Raw genomic sequence first — 18,107 nt, forward strand, 5'->3', positions numbered from 1 at the left:
TCTTCATCGCGCTCCAAAATGCTCAGACAAGATGAAAAGGGTTGCCGGGACGGAGACGGACCTTGCGTGGAGTTGGCGGTGGAGGCGCCGAACGCGGGCGTGGAGTTGGCCTGCTGGCCAAAGATGGGCGCTGCGGCGGCGGCGGCGGGCTTGGCGCCGAACGCAGGGGTTTGGGAAGCGGCCGACGGGAACGGCGAGCTGAATGATGAGCCGAACGCCGGCGTCTGATTGGCTCCGAACTGGGTGGCGTTTGATGGGTTGGTTAGGAAGGGGTTGGGAGCTGTGGAAGGACAGGAAGTGATTGATGTCAGTGGAAGAAATATTGAACAGATGTACATTCAAAAAGTTTACACAAGGTCAAAGGTTATATACAGAGATAACACTAATCCAATATTTATACAACTAAAAAAAATAATGAATTGATGGAGTTTAACCACCTAAAAATGATGTATAAAGCCCATCATGAAATTTTACCAACATGCAAATAAAAAAAATAAAAAAATGAAAGAGTACAAATTAAGAGGAACTGATATTTTTTCCAAACCTAAATACGGAACAAAACAAAAAGAATGTATTTCAACTCATTGTGTCAGTTTGTGGAACAATCTGGATTATAAATAAACTCAGTCCATTTGTATTTAAAAAAAAAAATGTATAAAAGCTCAATTAGTTAATATGTAGTACAAAGGTCATGTTGCTGAATTACTTTGTTAAATTGAAAGAATCTTGACTGCTTGTCATTTTTGTGTGTTGCTCAGACGCAGATTTTCTTACTTGCCCCATTCATTTTTCTAAAAGAATGAAAAATCTTTAATTTCTTTTATTTTTTTAAAGAATTAAATCTTTAATTTTTTTAAATAATGAAATAAATCTTCAATTTTTTATTTTTTTTTAAAGAATGAAATATATCTTTCATTTTTTATTTTTTAAAAATAATGAAATAAATCTTTAATTTCTTTTTTAAAACATTTAAATAAATCTTTAATATTTTTTTTAAATGAAATAAACCTTTAATTTCTTTTTTTAATGAAATACTTTTTTGTATTTTTTTTAAAGAATAATTTTTTTTATTTTTTTTTAAATGAAATAAATTTTTTATTTTAAAGAATGAAATACATCTTTAATTTCTTTTATTTTTCTTAAAGAATTAAATGTTTAATTTCTTTTATTTTTTAAAGAATGAAATCTTTTATTTTATTTAAAAGAATGAAATCATTTTTTTTTAAAGAATGAAATAAAACTTGTTTTATTTTTTAAAAAAAGAATATTTTTTTTCTTTTCTTTTTTAAATAATGAAATAACTAATTTCTTTAAAAAAAATTTAAAGAATGAAATACATTTCTGAATTGAAGATCCAGACCTGCAGAGGGCATAGCAGACAGTGCCGACCCTCCAAAGTTGATGGAAGATGCAGCGGTAGGCGCGGGCGTGCCACCACCGAAGATGAAGGGCTGCGCCACTGGAGGCGGGGCAGAGTTGACAGGCGCGGCCGACGAGGTGTCCTGGCTTTGCCCGAAGACAAAGACTGGGGGAGCGTCGCTGGCCGCCGGGGCGGCTGCGGCCCCGGCTTGACCAAACAGGAAAGGGCCGGGAGTCGCGGCGGGGACGGGGGCGGGAGCGGGAGCGAGTGCCTGGTTGCCGCTGCCAAAGACACTGGCGGTCGGGGTGGACGTGGTGCTGCTGGTCGTGGCTGCGTTGCTTCCCATAAAGAAGTACGGCATCTTGGGAGCATCAGAAGCTGTCCGGAGCAAAAGAACGATCGCTTAGTCATCACCATGTTCCAACTATGCCTTGCATTTGCATTTTTAGGGTTGGAACACCCATGTAACTAGGAAAGGGCATGGAAAACCAAATAGAGAGGGTGAGGAGAGGGATCTTCAGAGCGTGCAGGAGTGACTTGTATTAGTCAGTTCCTCTCCTCTCTCCTCGCGAGCCCTGAACTGAGTGTCTTCTCTCCTTTTTGTGTCGTGTTTAATAGATGTCAAACAGGTAACCCTGACACTAATTCACAAATCTGCTTCGAATTGTGGGGTAACACCTTGTTTTCATCATGGCCCTTGTTGACCTATTATACTGTTTCCACCTACTGGCCGTTTTTTGTAATTACTACTACTTTTTTCACCCATTCTCTGCAGTTGAGAGGCTGCATCAAAGCCTTCTGTATGCTCTAGCAACAAATACATCTTCAGGACACTTAATACATTTAAAATAGAACATACATGTTTGTTGGAGCAAATGAGTTAAAGGCCTTTGCATTCATTTCACTGTGGAAAGATAATTTGCCATGTGAGTGTTTTGGGTTAAGAATATGGTCATGGAATTAACAAACATATCATACGTATTTTTTGGTGTGTTAATGTCATGCTTTTGTTGTTTCTGTGTGTGCGTAGCCAAATCAAATACCTGCAGCACTTTGCCCAAACACAAAAGAGGAATTTGCGGCTTTTGAACTGGACGCGTCGCTCTTGTCAGCTGGTTTTCCAAAAGTAAAAGCAGGTGGAGCCGGCGGCTGCTGCTGCGCCGCCATAGCGTTGGGCTTGCCGAAGGAAAATGTCCCCGGAATGGCGGGCGCTGCCCCAGCGTCCTTACTCGCGCCACCAAAGGCAAAGGCAGACGGCGTGGAGGCGGCCGACGCCTCCTTCTTCTCCTCCTCTGGCTTGCCAAACGTGAACGTGGGAGCGACAGCGGGCAGCGAGCCAAAGGTGGAGCCCCCTAGTGGCGTGGAGGTGGCCAGTGTGGGCGTCCCGAACACCGACCCGGAGGCGACGGTGATGGCGCTGGTGTCTTTTGCCACACTGTCGTTGCTGCTGCTCTTCTCCTGAGAGGCCGCGGGCGCGCTTATGGCAACAGAGGACGACGAGGCGGGGATATCTGACGGCTTGTTTTCCTCGGGTTTGGAAAGGCCAAAGCTGAAGGATGTCTTGGCGCTGCTATTTTCCGTACCCGATGATCCCGCCTCTATTGAGCTCCCGCCGCTTGATCCGAACTTGAAGAAGTCTCCGACTGCAGGCTGCTCCGGCTTCTTATCATTACCGGGGGAAATCCCGAATTTAAAGCCCCCGGATGGGGTGTTGAACTTGAACCCGAGTGAGGTATTGGTGTCTTTTGACGGGGCTTCTGAGGAGGGATTTCCAAATGGGATGCCAAACTTGAATCCTCCCGATGAGGAGGTGGTGGAGGATTCCGACGAGGACACGCCAAACTTGAACCCTCCAGATGTGGACGCCGAAGTGCTGTTAGATGTGCCGAATGTGAAACCTCCAGAAGTAGAGGTAGTAGAAGATCCTGAAGTTGAATAAGTACAAGAACCAGTCAGTCTCTCAAGCATGTGATCAAGACTTGGGGGGTCTGCTTGTTACCTTGGGTCTCCGCCTGCGTTCCAGGTTTGGTCGCCTGACAAGCGACGCACTTGAGGTCGGCGGCCTTGTTCTGCAGCAGACACATGTCGCATTCCCAGGAGTTTTCGGGCTTCTTGAACTTGTCCGCCAAGCTGATCGACGGCACGCTGCCGGCTGCAGAGAGAGCTCCTAAAGATGCTCCTGTTGGGAAAAATATTTGATGTCAGTTTTTTTTTTTTTATGTCCCAAAATTTACTTAAAAGGGGAAGTCAAGCCAATTAATTACATTCAATTACAATTTCAATTACACTACACAATTGCAAAATCAGCATAATTGTAAAAAAGACTAATACACATTTTTGAGTTGCTTAAATTTATACATTTGCACCTTGATAAATTTTTAAATATTTAATAAATTTTGTTTCATCCGAAAGGAACATGCATATTTATAGTGTTTCAAAGAATTTATGTCTTAATTTTTTGTTTTTTACGTTTAAACATTTTCTTGTTTTGTACAAAAAAAAAAAATCGTCCTACTGCACAGTGCATATTTTGCACTCCATCTTCAAGTTTTTGCCAACATAAATATTATAAATATATATTATTATAAATCCTACTTGGTCTTACATAATTCTAGTGTTTAATTTTTTTTAAACTTGGTATTAATATTTTAAGTGCTTAAACATTTTCTTGTTTTGTACCAAAAAATAATCATTTAATTGTGATTAATATTACCTATTGCCAAAATAATCATGATTATTATTTTTTCCATAATCAAGCAGCTCTAAATATGTTCTTTACAGCCCCACTGGTCTAAGTATGGCATTTTGGTTAATATTGCATTAGTGGAATATAAGTTAAGCAGCAAAATCTAGCCGTTTTTAATCCATGTCAGGGGGCAGCCATTTTGCCACTGCTGTCGACTGAAGATAACATCACAGTTGCTCAGGGCTCAGGCAACAACCAATCACAGCACACGTTTTCTAAAACTGAGCTGTGATTGGTTGTTGCCTGAGCAACAGTGATGTCATCTTCAGTCGACAGCAAGTGGCAAAATGGCCGCCCCCTGAGATGCATAAAAACATCTGGATTTTACTCCATAACTCTTATTCCGCAAATGTAATATTAATCATAATGGCATGTTTAAACTAGTTAGGTCACATATAACATATTATTGTCAAGAAATTTTTAAGCTTGACTTCCATTTTCAAGACAACATTTAGTCACTGTGCATACCTGGATTCGGGTTCGCATCGGCGACCTTGTTCTGTACCATACTATCGCCGCCGTCCCGCTCGACCTCAGATTTCTTCAACGATTCTCCGAATCCGACAGACGGCGTCGCAGAGGCGGCTGCGTCAGCGGCGGGGCTGGCCGCCGTCTCCACGGCGAAGAAGGCAGACGGAACCGACGAGGCCTTGAGCCCCGTGCCGGGCTTGCTGGCCGTGCAGGCTACACACTTGACCGCTTCGGGCTTGTTGAAGACCAGACACGTGTCGCATTCCCACGTCGTCGCCGACTTGGAGAAGGGCGAGCCGACAGAGATGGATACGTTCGTACTGCTGTTTGGCTCCGGAAGTGCCGGGGCGTTTTTTTTATTGTCCTCGCTTGTGGCGCTCGGCTGAGGAGCCGTGCAGCACACGCACTTTGCAGCCGACGGCTCGTTTTGCACCAAGCAAACGTTACAGCTCCACCCGACTGGAGCTTTGAAAAAGTCCCTAAGGCCTGTAGAGGAGGATGTTGTGTTGACGGTGGTGGCGGCGGCGGCGGAGGAGGAGGAGGAGTGGGCATTGGACTGCGTGGAGGTCTCGGGTGACTTTTGCACAGTGATTGAAGCAAAGCCTGGACAAGAGATGTGAACACAAATTCAAAACGTGAAAAAACTCAATAATGTAGTTGCTGTTCACACATACAACATTAAATAGTTAAGTGGTGAACCAATTTAAACAATGTTGCTAACCAAAACAGCAGTAGTCACCAACATTCATAAAGTCTCTCAGATGATTTTGTCAACAAATTGCCGATGAGTATTAAACTTGATTACATCTGTTGAAACCGAGTCCTAAATGATGCTATGCAAGCAGACTGACGTGGTCACAATAAATGTTGTGTTGACATAATTCCAAAAATGTGTCCAAGTAAAGGCCTCCCTAAATACGATGGCAGGCCCCCTCTGCAGTTGTATGAATAAATGTAGAAATGCGTTGTCAGCAATTCTTACCGGGAGTTTTGAGGAGGTCCAGCACGCTGCCCTGCTTCAGTGTCTTGGCTGGTTTCAAAGGTTCGTCAAAGTCTTCTGTGCTTGCGTTTGTTGGTATTTTCACTTTGGAGGGGGGGAAAAAAAATCACACACACACACCAGGATGATCACAACAAAATTGGGCTATCTGGTTTAACCCGAAAATTAAATGAAAATAAAAAGTTTACCTGGAGTTGTTGTGGGGGTGGAAATCTTTCCATTTGACATGGAAGGTCTTATTTTTGTTACAGGTGCACTGAATGTAAAGCCAACCTGGGGGAAGAAGGGGGGGGATAAATGTTAAATGCTTCTTTTCTTCTTGGATCTTATAGTACAACAGTCCCACGTTCATCGCTGGGCTTACATTCCAAGACCCTACTATGATTGGCGATGATTATGATTCATATCTAGATTAAAGTTTCATGCAAAACACCAGCACAAAATATTAGGGGTGTCAGGTGATATTTTATTTTTAACGGTAATTAATCGTATGACTTCAATAGTTAAGTCACGATTAATCGCACATTTTATATCTGTTCAAAATGTACAATAAAATATTTTAAGTAAGTTTTCATACTCTTGTGGCAAAAGAGCACTTACTGATGGGGAGAAGTTAGGTGGACTAGCAGGAGTTGCTTTGACAATGGGCGAGGAGAACGTAAAGGGGATACAGGGGGGCGAAGTGGGTGTCGCCTAAGGAGGGAAGGAAAGAGACAAGCTGTATGTTGGGATTGTCCCTAAAATTTAAGTGAATACATATTTCATTAAAAAAATAAAATAAAAAAAAAATAAAAATAAAAAAAAAGGACATACCTTAAATGTTGTCATATCCTTGAAAGGGGTGACGGTGATGCTGGAGATGGCGGAGGAGGAGGTAGTGACGGGGGGCAGCGGGGAGGAGAATCTGAAGGTGGGCAAGGTAGATGTGCTAATGGGAAGTGAAACCATTGGAAGGTCTGGCACCTCAGCCACCTGATGTCATAAAAAAATAACATCACATCAATTTTTGAGGCCTTTTCAAAATGCAGAACCAGCCCCGAAGTATGTGTGATGTGACGGTGAAAAGGCGAATACCTCGTCATCATCCTTAGTGCGTTTGGAAGACGACCGCGTCGTCTTCCGTTCCCTCTTCTTCTTGCCGCCTCCGGAGCTTCTGATGGCGGGCGTGCTGGACATGGGGTAGGTGGTGCCACTGAACCCAGATGTGCTTTGAGAATGGTCTACGGTGTTTCTGTCAGGCAGTGGAGGTGATTGTCTCATAGGCTGTGGAAGATGGAAGCAAAACCCAACAACATCAGCACCGTTGAGAAACTTGTGCTGTGATTTAGGTGGCATAAATACCCTGTCCCTGTCTCTGGGCATCCGGTTCAGAGTCCGGCTTGGCCTGCCCGGGGTCAAATTTGGCCTGAAGGAGACGGCGCGGTTTGCCGAGATAGTCATGGGGACCACCAGCTTCTGCACTGGCGGGACATTGGAATCCAACTAAGGAAAGGAAACGATGAGGATGTGTCAACACGAGATTAATCAGCAACAAAAACTGCTCTTGATGGACAAATGCTACTTTAGTCTGATTTCATAATTAGGCAAAGAATTGTCTAAGTCCAAATTTTGGTATCATGACATATTTCAGTTGTTCTGTCACCGTTTAAATTAGTAGCTTGTGGCACTTCAGAATCAGTCGATTACTTTTTCATACTTTATTTTGTAGCTATCATAAATTCATATTCCTACTTTTATATCCACCAGAATCTACATTCTTATTTTATTGATCTTTTGTATGACCTGCTGTTACACAGTTGCCCCTAGTGTTCAGACAGAGACATTACATAACTAAAACTGACTTGTTACAGGTTACAGCAAGAATGCAATGTCAACAATAGTCACGTCACTATCGAATATTTTTATTATTTAATCAATGAATCAAGATTCATTTTAATTTTGCCTTTACGTTTATTACAAAAGCATTTCTTTTCCCTGATGACTGTTTATTAACCAGTGATTGTTAGTTATTTTGTACTTCGTATTCATATCCTACTAACTACCAGCAATTCAATTTGTCCTCAGTGGTGGACCTTTTTTAAACCTGAATATCACCCACCCAGTGCATACGATTGAATTAACTCATTTTGTGCTCTATAGAGGACATTCTGAGCATTCCAATGATACCAAATGGGGCTTTGCTACCTTTGATTGCATCATAAAAGAAAATTGCAAGTGTATAACACTTTTTATTGAACAAATTTAGGCTTTAAATGTTGGTAGCATGTTTTCTATAACACTCTTAAGAAAACAAAGTATTATTTGAATTATTTTAACTGCATTTGAGCCTAGTATTTATGTTTTAAAAAATGTCCCCTGGAGTGGACACATCTTAGCTTAAAAATAACTTCTTTTTTTTTCAAAAATTTCTTTTACAGTATTCCAGTTACTTCACAAAGATTGGGGAATATCAAAATAAACATGATTGGGCAATATTTTTTTTCCTGGTAGGCACGAGGGTATAATGACTTAAAAAAAAAGAAAAAGAAAAAAAAAGGTGGAAAAAAAAAACTGGGGGGATTGATGTACTATGTTACCGGTTCGGTCATTGTTTTCCAAAGTAAGAACAGATGTTTACAAATGTCTTAATTTGATTAAACACAGAAGATGCAGAAATCAATGAACACTTACTGTTGATATACTGAAATCAGAGGATTGGGGGAAAAAAAAACAAAAGAGGCTCCAATCGATTATTAAAATAGTTGTTAATGAATTTGATAATTGATTGACCTTGACAACTCTAGTCAACAATGACATGTTCTTTCTTTAAAAATATTACATTTGCGTCAAATTATGACAAGTTCAAGAAACGGTTTGTTTTTGAACCATTACCCAAAGCACTTATCCTCACAAGGACAATATATAATTAAAATAAAACACATTTTGATTACAATTATGAGACATAATGGCACCATCAAGTACCATTACTTACTACCCTTATAAAAGAGGAGTTGTTGTTTTTTTCAAACTGTATTGAGATCATGTAACATTAACAGACTCCGGTGGCAAAACAGCAGTACACAGCTGTGTGTGTCAACACACTCCGGTTGTTGGAGAGTGACACAGCTGTCGCACAGCTGGCCCGTCTGCCAGTTGTTGCTACAAGCACTGCCGGGCTCACATAATGAACTCCTTGTTCCTATGCTGACACATAACTTACCCTTTTCTTTTTGGACTGGAAATTTGACACATCAAGATCACTGCCATCCATTGACTGCAAAGGGGGGGGAAAATATATTTGTAACATTCCATGTGTTTAAATCTGTTTCACGAATAAAACAAAGTATAGGCTTTTGCTGATGGTAGCAGTGAGGTGGCTGACACTCAGATTTACCGTTGAGTAGGGTGACGATACTCCTGTTGGGATCCTCCTGGCATCCTGGAGATGAAAAATCAAATGAGGGATTTAGAACTCATTTTCTCAATCTTCTTGTTTGTGTGTGTGCGTCTTCATACTGCTAGAGGACTGGACATGCGCTCCAAAGACTGCAGGATGCGTCGGGCTGTGGCGCTGGTCAACCCACAGGGCTGCACGCCAGCTGGCTTGGCTTTAATCTGCCTCCTCACCGGGGCCTGGAAGATCACACAGGCTGGTTAATGACAATATGAACAAAACCCTCAGTGACATCTGATGTAAATGTCGATGCTGATGAATTTAATCCACAACGAGAGTCGTGTAGAATAAAGAAATTCTTAACAATACAAACGTTTAAGTACAGCTAAAGCACAATTCTACCAAAACGGAGAAGCTGCAAGCTTTTCAGTCAGTTTGAGTGTATCTGTTTTTTAAAAAGTGTGGCCTGGCCTTGAGAATGACATGAGCATTGGCGAATGAGAGTCCAAAAGTTGCCTGGGGGTTAACATCCATATATTGAGTGACTCCGTGTGAATTGTGGCCATCCAATGCTAAGAAGTACAGCTGTAAAAAATTTATTGTGGCTCTTTTGACGTAAATGAATATATCTGTACAAATTTCACAAATTACTAAATTGCAATGATTTCATTTGTTTAGGTGGGTAAACTTGATGCGACTCATGACTGCATATCGAATAAAAAAAAGAAGCATTTGTTAGGTAAGGTAGAAAATTGAAACAACCGACTGTATTACAATAGCTTTGCGGAACCCGGCATCGTTCTGTCAGGCTCACCGGGTACGGCGTTCCGGGGCGAGTGTGAGCGCCCTTGACTGCGGCCGCTCCGCCGTACGTGGTCTTCCCGAAGTAGAAGGGGGAATCTCCCAGCTGGCTGGTGTTCCGCACTGTGCTGTTCAGCGTTGACTAGTGGAGGGCATTCAAAATGCGTTAAAGATACTGATTATAATTAGTAACATAATTAGAGCTACAGACAGAGCAAATCCAAGGAAAGACTCACATTAGTGCATTTAGCTGAAGTGCCAAAAATGGACAGGTTGAAGGTGGGCCTTTTCAGGCTTGTCTGAGAAGGCTGCGGCACTGAGATGGCTCTGTCTATGTCTGGTGACCAAAGCTGTGGAAGCGATGCTGCCTTTGATGTGGGCACGTCTGCAAGGTAGATCATTAGCTACAGTGACTCATAAATAAATATGTCAACAAATAACACTCATATTTTGTTAAATATTGTAAAAGGGACAACACTGAAGAAGTGACACTTTGCGACAACATAAGTCAGTGTAAAGCTTATAAAACTTTAAATGTACTGTCCCAACACATCCATTAATGTCTAAACCGCTGGCAACAAAAGTGAGCACACATGTCCAAAATTGGGCCAATTCACCATTTTCCCTCCTTTAGTGCGATATGACTCAGTGTCTGTAAATGTAGAGAAGTGTGTGAAATTTGGTAGTATTAATACTCTTGCTCATCCTTGGAACTTCAATTTGGCATCTATGGCAAAGAATTTTCTGAAGATCATGGTGGAAGAGATAAATACAAATAATTGCTGTCCTACATAAAGAACCTGACCATATAAACAGTTAACAGGACAAGTTCAACTCAAAACAGAACTCAGTTTCACTTAGGGGTTTACTCACTTTTGTTGCCGGCAGTTTCAATATTCATGGAAAATGTCTATTTTGAAAGAAGCATAAATTTACACTGGTCTACAAGCAGTACACTGACTACTGGTATAGTGCAGAAACGTGTTAATTCATCAGTGTTGTCCCATGAAAAGATCAAATGTGCACTTGTTAGATACCATATCTGCCCCATCAGTAATGAATTTGAACACGGTTCCTGTTAGCGAACCTTTGTCAGAGGCGCGCGAGGAGAAGCCGCTGGTGGTGGAGATGTTGTCGTCCTCGTGTTGCGACAGGTTGTCCTTGACCTCCTTGACCAGCGAGAAGCCGGTGGAGAATGGCCCCGGCGCCGAGGAGGTGGAGGGCTGCGAGAAAAGGCCACCGGCGCCGCCCAGCGTTTGCGACGAAGCCTCCTGCGACGACAAGTGGAGGTGGGAGTGGCTGAGCGGCGGCCGGGACAGCGCGTCGTCCTGATAGTTGAGGGACGCCCGGCTGGTCGAGGGCTCTGCGTTGGGAAAAAAAGAGAACATTCAGAATAAACTCTTATTTAACAACACAGCCAATTTTTTAAAATATGAACCAGATCCAAATGGTTGAAAATGGATTGCATTTAATACTGGCAAAAGGCAGAAGAATATTTACACAAGGAACATTTTTTTAATTGAAATGTAAAGCTCAATTCAGTAATACACGGTCAGGCTTAGTTTTACATGGGAAAGGTGGGCCAGTTGAAAAAACAAAAAACAAAATTGCGTTACTGGGACTCGGCTCGGGCGAGTGACGTCCATCGAGCGATGGTGGCCCATCTCTGCCGCCATTGGGAGGAGACAACAAGCAGTTCTCCACATCTGCCGCTTCTCTGCCGCCGCCACCTCCTCCTCCTCCTCCTCCTCCACCTCCCGCTTCACCTTCCGGAGCCTCTGCGTTCTTGAAGTAGTTCTGAAGCCAGGAGGGAACGATGCTCTTGACTGTGTCGGTCACTCGGCTGATCAGGCCTGACGGTTGCTGATGGAAAAAGTCATGATTGAATGGTTTTGCGCACCAACTGACACAAAAAAAACAAATATTGTTTTACTGTAAGATGCATGTTTCTCACATGCAGGTAACAGTATTTGACAGCTTACAAGCAAAAATCACACCTTACGGCTACATGAGACATTTTTGGCAAAGGACCTAAGGTTGAAAACGAGGAACAACTTTCTATGAGACAAATGAATATAATACAGAAAGCTAAAAAGGAAAATTAAAAGCTACACATTTAGGTTCTTTTTTAAATCAAATGTTTTGATGTCATTTGTTTGATGGTTTACCCCTAGAACGTAGATAATTAAACTGTCCAACGTGCATCAGGATTTCATGCATAAATCCAATGAGCCTTCGCCCCAAGAATTAAGTAAAATACAGAATGAAATGTAACGCAAACATCTGATGACAAAACACAAAACTGCAGTAATATTAGTCTTCGCAGTAAGCATTATTTGCTATTGTCTTCACATTTTGTTAGTTTGTGGTCAATTATAGGTTGTAAAAAGGTTTTAGTACATCGCTATTAGTTCTTTAATTCAGTCTATGGTTTTCTACATTGTGTGTTAGGATTAAGCTAGCAGGTTTTATTCGGCAAATTTATGTGGTTTGGATAAACACACAATACTCTTTGTTCTGTTCAGAGTTTTAGTTAATAGGCATCTGCTAAGTGCTAAAGCAAGCACACAACAGGCTAATTCTCTTACACTCGCAATCGCCGCCTCCCACGTCACTCACCAGGCCAAGCCCCACCCTTTTGAAACCCCACACACTCAAGGTCACAGATACTACAGTGTGGAATGTAAGCAATACAATGTCTCCATGTCACAGGCACCTTTCCTTGTTCAATGGTGCAAATTCAACTTTTGTCTGATCACTCTGCGGGATGATCGGTAGAAAAATCGATTCTGAAATTATCGAAAGTTGAAGTCTGTTTTATTTTTTTTAATCTTGGGTATCTGTCACTCACAGGAATGTTTTTGCGTTTATACAGCTGTAAACCGTCACGCAACAAATTTCTGTAAGTGTAGATAAGATGACTAACCAAACACACAGTTGCGCTCACAAACACACACACACTTTCTTCCTCTTTCTTAGATGCAAAGTCAGCCGATAGACAAATTATGTACATTTGGTGAGACTTAAAACTCGATTAAAAGTTACATTATATCAAATATAATGCATGGGCGACATTTTGAGTATGACTACCAGCTGCATTGTTTTCCAGGAGAAGCAATTCCTCAAGTACAGTAAGAACAAAAGTGGGTCAAATCACTCTGTGCATGCTTCATGAGGCAAACAGCAAGCGAGGCTGCATTTTTTTTTCCAGGGTCATGACTATCAAATCTTGCTGTGTCGCTGCATAAAAGCGCAGTCGCCTTAATTATTATTATTTTTTTTAATCACACGCCAGTGGGCTGTGTACAAAAGATGCCAATTTTGGCAGGATCTCAATCTGAAAAGTCACTTTGGGCTTACCTGACAAATGAATGTGTCAATCAATTAATTTGATTAACCATTTGATAATTAATCATCGCACCTCTCGTCAAAAACCTCGGGAATGTAAGGTCTGTAACAGAAACAACCTTTGGATTTTGAAAGTCATTTTGTGTTGGAACACAAAGAGTAGACACACCAACCTAGTGCCCACATCACTCTTCTCTTCTCACAAATAAATTTCAAACTTTTACAACATTTTTGCATGATTTAACTTGGGTTTTTAGGACAAGTGACACAATACTTGTATAGAGGGGTTTGCCCTTTGTGCTAAAAAGAGTAACATCTCCCACAATCCCGTGCGGCCGTCCATTATCAAAGGCTCTCGTTTTTCCGAGAGGTACGCGTCCACGCTAACCTTGCTCTCGCAAAATGAATATGTCATCGAATTTAGTACGATGGAGAAATATTCCGACTTACTCGACAAGAAGGCTTTTTTTAAGATACAAGGAGAAAAACCGCTGTGATCCGGGGTCAAGATCCATATCAGATCGACAAGTCTGAGGGGAGCAATGAGCACGATATCTTCCCAGCAGATGCGCCTCGATGCATACTTTTTTTTTTTTTTTCACCCAAGCCCATTTTACACTTTGAAGGACTTTCAGAATTACAAGAGTCTAGAAAACTATGACTGGTTTGTTTGTGGATGGGTTCATGACGTTTGTGTGTACCTAGAGAATAAACCGAGTGGACACTGTGTTATCAAAAGAAGAGTAACGCATTCTCAAAAACTGTCTGATCCAAGTTTGACGCCGTGGATTATTACAGATAACGAGGCGAATGTGATCTCAGCTCATTGTGACTGTGATTGGCTGGCAACCAGTCCAGGGTTGGCTACTGCCCAAAGCCGGCTCGGATAGGCTCCAGCGCCCCTTGTGAGGAGTAAGCGGTTAAGAAAATGGATGGATGGAAGTACATTGGATTAATTGCACACTTTTTTTTTTCCTTTCTTTTTTTTTTTAAAAAAAAAGCTTTATTATTATTATATACCAAGGTAGTCAGGTAGTCCTAAAAATAACTTGGGTAACAGTAAATGGAAATGTAATTGTGAATTTTGACATCTCATATAAGGCATTTTTGTTTTGGGACACATTTTTTGCTGATGTTAACGTCAGTCACATTTTGCTGTATCTCAGTCAAATGGCACAACAGAGGGACATGTTTTTAAGTACACAGCATACAAAAACAATTTTGGCAAGAAATGTACATCTGTCATCAGATGCCTTAATTTTTGCATTATGTTTAAACACTCATTCTGTTCCATTAGTGGTTTATTTTCTTGTTAACGCAATTATTACTTGATTAGCTAGCTCCAGTTTCTCTGTGACCGTTGTTTCATCTTCAACAGTCGACGTCTCGGATCAGATTCACCTTCCAAGTGTGCGGCAAGTTCAAGCAGACTCAGCGCAAACTCGGCTGAGCGTCAGCCTCTGTCTTCTTAGTAGCTTCCTTTCTTTTTTGCAGTTCAAAGAGAACAAGTGCAGCCTCTTTCGTTTTAGCAGCTTCCTTTCTGCTTTGTAGTCTAGCATGGCGTGCAGCTGATTTAGTGGGTGACTTTTTCCCATCCTAGCCAAGGTGTTTGTTGGGATCCCAGTCTGAATGTGACTCATCATATGGATGTGGTTTTCCTGAAAGTAAATTGAATATTCATCACAATGCATTTAACTTACTCTAAAAAATAAATTCGATCAAATATATACTTATTTCAGATTCCAATGGCTAGGTGGTGCCATTGAAACATTCTCCAGTCGTCAAGTGCTGTATTATGAAGGAATTCAAATGTTTTCCCATCAAAATAAACATGTAATCACTAACCACATGCAATATGATTTGTCTCTTTTCTAAACATTACTGTCACAAATTAATGGGAAGCTGACATTTTTTTTAAATTATTTTCACTTTTCTGTTAGACCAGTAGCCAACAAAAAAACACTGAAATAAATTCCTCATCCTCAAACATTTGATATAATTTTACTGATATTTTATGTGTCAGTATAATCAGTTAACATAGTGACTCCATAATTGATAACAATTATCAATATGAGATTCTCAGATTACGTACATGGCTTCATTCTATAAGACGGCGCTGATCACTTGATGCACTTTCCAGTAACACACGCACACATTAATTTAATGGAAGTCGTGTCTTTAGTTATCAGCTTTCTACAAAAAAACAACAAAAAAAAAAAAAAAAAAAACTCACCTGAAATGAAATGATTCAAACAAACACATAGGGGTTCGTTCGTATGTCCACACTTTTGATCTGTTGATCGCAGCAATCCATGCTCGCCTTCGTCGTTCACTTTTTTGTTCTCCTGTCGACAAATTACCTTAGAAATGCGATTTAAAAAAAACAAACAAAAAAACAAAATTAACCCCCCCCCCGCTTTTTATCTCTTCCGCCCCGGCTGTTAATAATAGCACACGTCGTATGCATTTTCACTCGATGGACTGTCAACAAGTGAGAGAGTATACCGCGGAACTAACACGTAGCAACACAAGCCTTCGAAAATGTCTGCCGGCAATGCATTGTGGGATATGCAGAAAAGGGCAAACCCCTTCCTATAGTGTGGAGATATAATTAAAGGGATACTTCACTTATTTAGCCCATTATATCAATAAAAAGTTAATATTTTGTCTATAATTAATTTGTTACTTTCATTGTTTTTCATGTACAATTAGTACCTTTAAAAACACATTTTGCAACTTGCTGTCGGCTGAAAATGACATCACAAGGGCTCAGGTAACCAATAACAACTCACCTGTTTTCTAGGTTTGGTCATGTGAAATTCACAAGCTGAGCTGTGATTTGTTACCCGAGTCCTTGTGATGTTATTTTTAGTCGACAGCAAGTTGCAAAATGTGTTTTTAAAAGGTACTAATTGTACATGAAAAATAATGAAAATATAAAATTTATTAGAGGCAAAATATTAACGTTCGACTGCCAAAAATGGCTAAATAAGTTAAGTATCCTTTAAGTTATACCGTTTTACCTGCGATTTGACTGCATTTCTGACCAGATTTTCAAGAGGCAACATCATACAAAAACGTTAATTTAAAAAAAATAATAACAATAACCCCCCCCCCCACACACACACACACACACACACACACTTAAAAACAAACACATTTCCTCCAGAGCGCATCACTCGATTTCAAATCACACTTGGCATTTTCTTTTTTTTTGTACCTGCCTCCAAAACAACATTGTTACACGAACATGCATGAATACTAGTATTGTTTTCAAGCACTTATTTTTACAGAATGTCATTAGATGGTACAAGTGTACCTGGAGATTCTGCTGTAAGCAAACGTATGACTTAACATATATGGATGTGAAGTGGCGCTAACTGTAGGAATTTGAAAAAAATCAATCAATGCCATGACACAGACTATGCTAGATGTTAGCCTGGAGGCTAATCAGCTGATTGAGAGCTAATAAATCTCCAGCTAAATTCCATATCGGGAATTCACGTTCGCACTCAAACATAGGGAGGAGAAAGTGGGGGCATCTTGAATGGTAAAGCATTGTTAGGTTAAAAAAAGAAAAAGTGCGGCAGGTAAGCTGTGTTCCAATGCAACCATGTGGGGCTCTTTAACAGCTTCCTGCGCAATTCACCCCGGCGAACGTTAGCCAGCCCCCGAAGGCCCCCCCGCCACACAACTTCCACAAAATTCAAGCCAAACCGCCAGCGACACACTTTCCTAACAAACTCCTATGAACATTTGTAACCACTACATCAAATCATTTGACTTAAATTTAAAAATTACCCTGAAGGTAGCGAGGCGAATACAACAATGCGCTTACTCGCTCGCTGTTAGCCTCGCTCCCAGTTAGCGACTTCGCTCTGTTATTATTCCGCTCCCTCGCTTAACGACTGACTGACGCGGGTGTCGTCGCACTAGACCGCGGTCGGGTGACTTGATCCACTCGGGACAAATCAACGCGCTGACACGGAAGCTGTCAAACGAGTGCGTTCGCAAGGACAGGGAAGCCACTAACTAGCGTGCTAATGGGTTAGCATCCGCTAGCACGCTAGGAAGCGCGTGGAGGCCACGAATAGGCCGCAAAATGTCTCCCCCAACTTGAAACAAAAACACTAGCAAGAGAGACCGCTCGCCTCACAGTTGTCGCTGTCCACTCAGCGCGGGGGGTTCCACGAGTCGACTCTGAGGGGGTTTACCTGCTTGCCCCTGACGTAAGGTTTGGAGGCGACGTGACATCTCTGATTCCTGCTTCTGATTTTCCCTCCGCCCGTGGCCGCCATAGCTCTTGCGTTGAGAGTGTGTGTGTCTTGTCGGTGTTTCCGCGCCGGATAGCTGTCGTCCAGTTCGGCGGCTAATGCCGCAAGGGATTCTGGTAAATGCAGTCAACCGGTATACAATGCCTTTGCTTGCCACAAAACAAACACACAAAAAAGTACAAAATACGAATGCTTGTGTTAAAAAAATGTTACAAAAGTACAGCAGACTCTAAGATAGATAGATAGACAGACAGACAAACCCCAACCCTTATATATATATATATATATATATATATATATATATATATATTTATTTATTTATTTTTTCAATATTACAATAATCCCCTCCGTGAGCCGGCACCGTACCGTGGTGGAGGGGTTGGCGTGTAATAATAATTTATCATTAATTTATCTGGAATTTATCTGGACATTGAATATACTAATTCCACATAAATAGTTATTTCCCGTTTAACTACTTGCCCTCTGCGTCGCTCAAAGTAATAACTAATAAAAGTAGAAACGGCACACAAATTCGCTTTATTTATTTTTATTTTATATATATATATTTACATTTTGTTATTTTTATGAATGAAGCGTTACTGGGTCATGATGTTTTCTTAGCAGACAAAGAGAGGCCACGGTGGGGCTACAGACAGAGCTCGCACTGGTTGCCATGGAAGCTGGAGCAGACTGGTCTCTCCAGCACTTTGTCATGAATTTTAATTAATCCGTCA

General features: G+C 41.2%; 1 protein-coding gene across 2 annotated transcripts in view; it reads right to left on the reverse strand.

Annotated features, from left to right (window-relative positions):
* nup153 (nucleoporin 153) overlaps positions 1-17,521 on the reverse strand; it is an 18,093-nt gene extending 572 nt beyond the window's left edge. Inside the window, exons 1-19 of one of the 2 annotated variants that reach the window (XM_077506073.1) lie at positions 17,314-17,519; positions 11,368-11,614; positions 10,839-11,114; positions 9,988-10,136; positions 9,765-9,893; positions 9,073-9,189; positions 8,951-8,995; positions 8,777-8,830; positions 6,919-7,059; positions 6,652-6,840; positions 6,391-6,549; positions 6,178-6,270; positions 5,766-5,850; positions 5,560-5,661; positions 4,575-5,180; positions 3,360-3,539; positions 2,404-3,285; positions 1,361-1,738; positions 62-280 (exon numbers count right to left, since the gene is read on the reverse strand). In XM_077506073.1, the coding sequence (XP_077362199.1) occupies positions 62-280; positions 1,361-1,738; positions 2,404-3,285; positions 3,360-3,539; positions 4,575-5,180; positions 5,560-5,661; positions 5,766-5,850; positions 6,178-6,270; positions 6,391-6,549; positions 6,652-6,840; positions 6,919-7,059; positions 8,777-8,830; positions 8,951-8,995; positions 9,073-9,189; positions 9,765-9,893; positions 9,988-10,136; positions 10,839-11,114; positions 11,368-11,614; positions 17,314-17,397 (4,135 nt within the window). In that variant the 5' untranslated portion in view covers positions 17,398-17,519. Of the gene's footprint in view, positions 1-61; positions 281-1,360; positions 1,739-2,403; positions 3,286-3,359; positions 3,540-4,574; positions 5,181-5,559; positions 5,662-5,765; positions 5,851-6,177; positions 6,271-6,390; positions 6,550-6,651; positions 6,841-6,918; positions 7,060-8,776; positions 8,831-8,950; positions 8,996-9,072; positions 9,190-9,764; positions 9,894-9,987; positions 10,137-10,838; positions 11,115-11,367; positions 11,615-17,313 lie in introns of both variants that reach the window. The other variant, XM_077506074.1, reaches the window with a different exon arrangement.
* Positions 17,522-18,107: the final 586 nt, after the last annotated feature.

The sequence above is a fragment of the Festucalex cinctus genome, chromosome 19, assembly GCF_051991245.1.
Source record: "Festucalex cinctus isolate MCC-2025b chromosome 19, RoL_Fcin_1.0, whole genome shotgun sequence".
In the NCBI taxonomy this organism is placed as follows: Eukaryota; Metazoa; Chordata; class Actinopteri; order Syngnathiformes; family Syngnathidae; genus Festucalex; species Festucalex cinctus.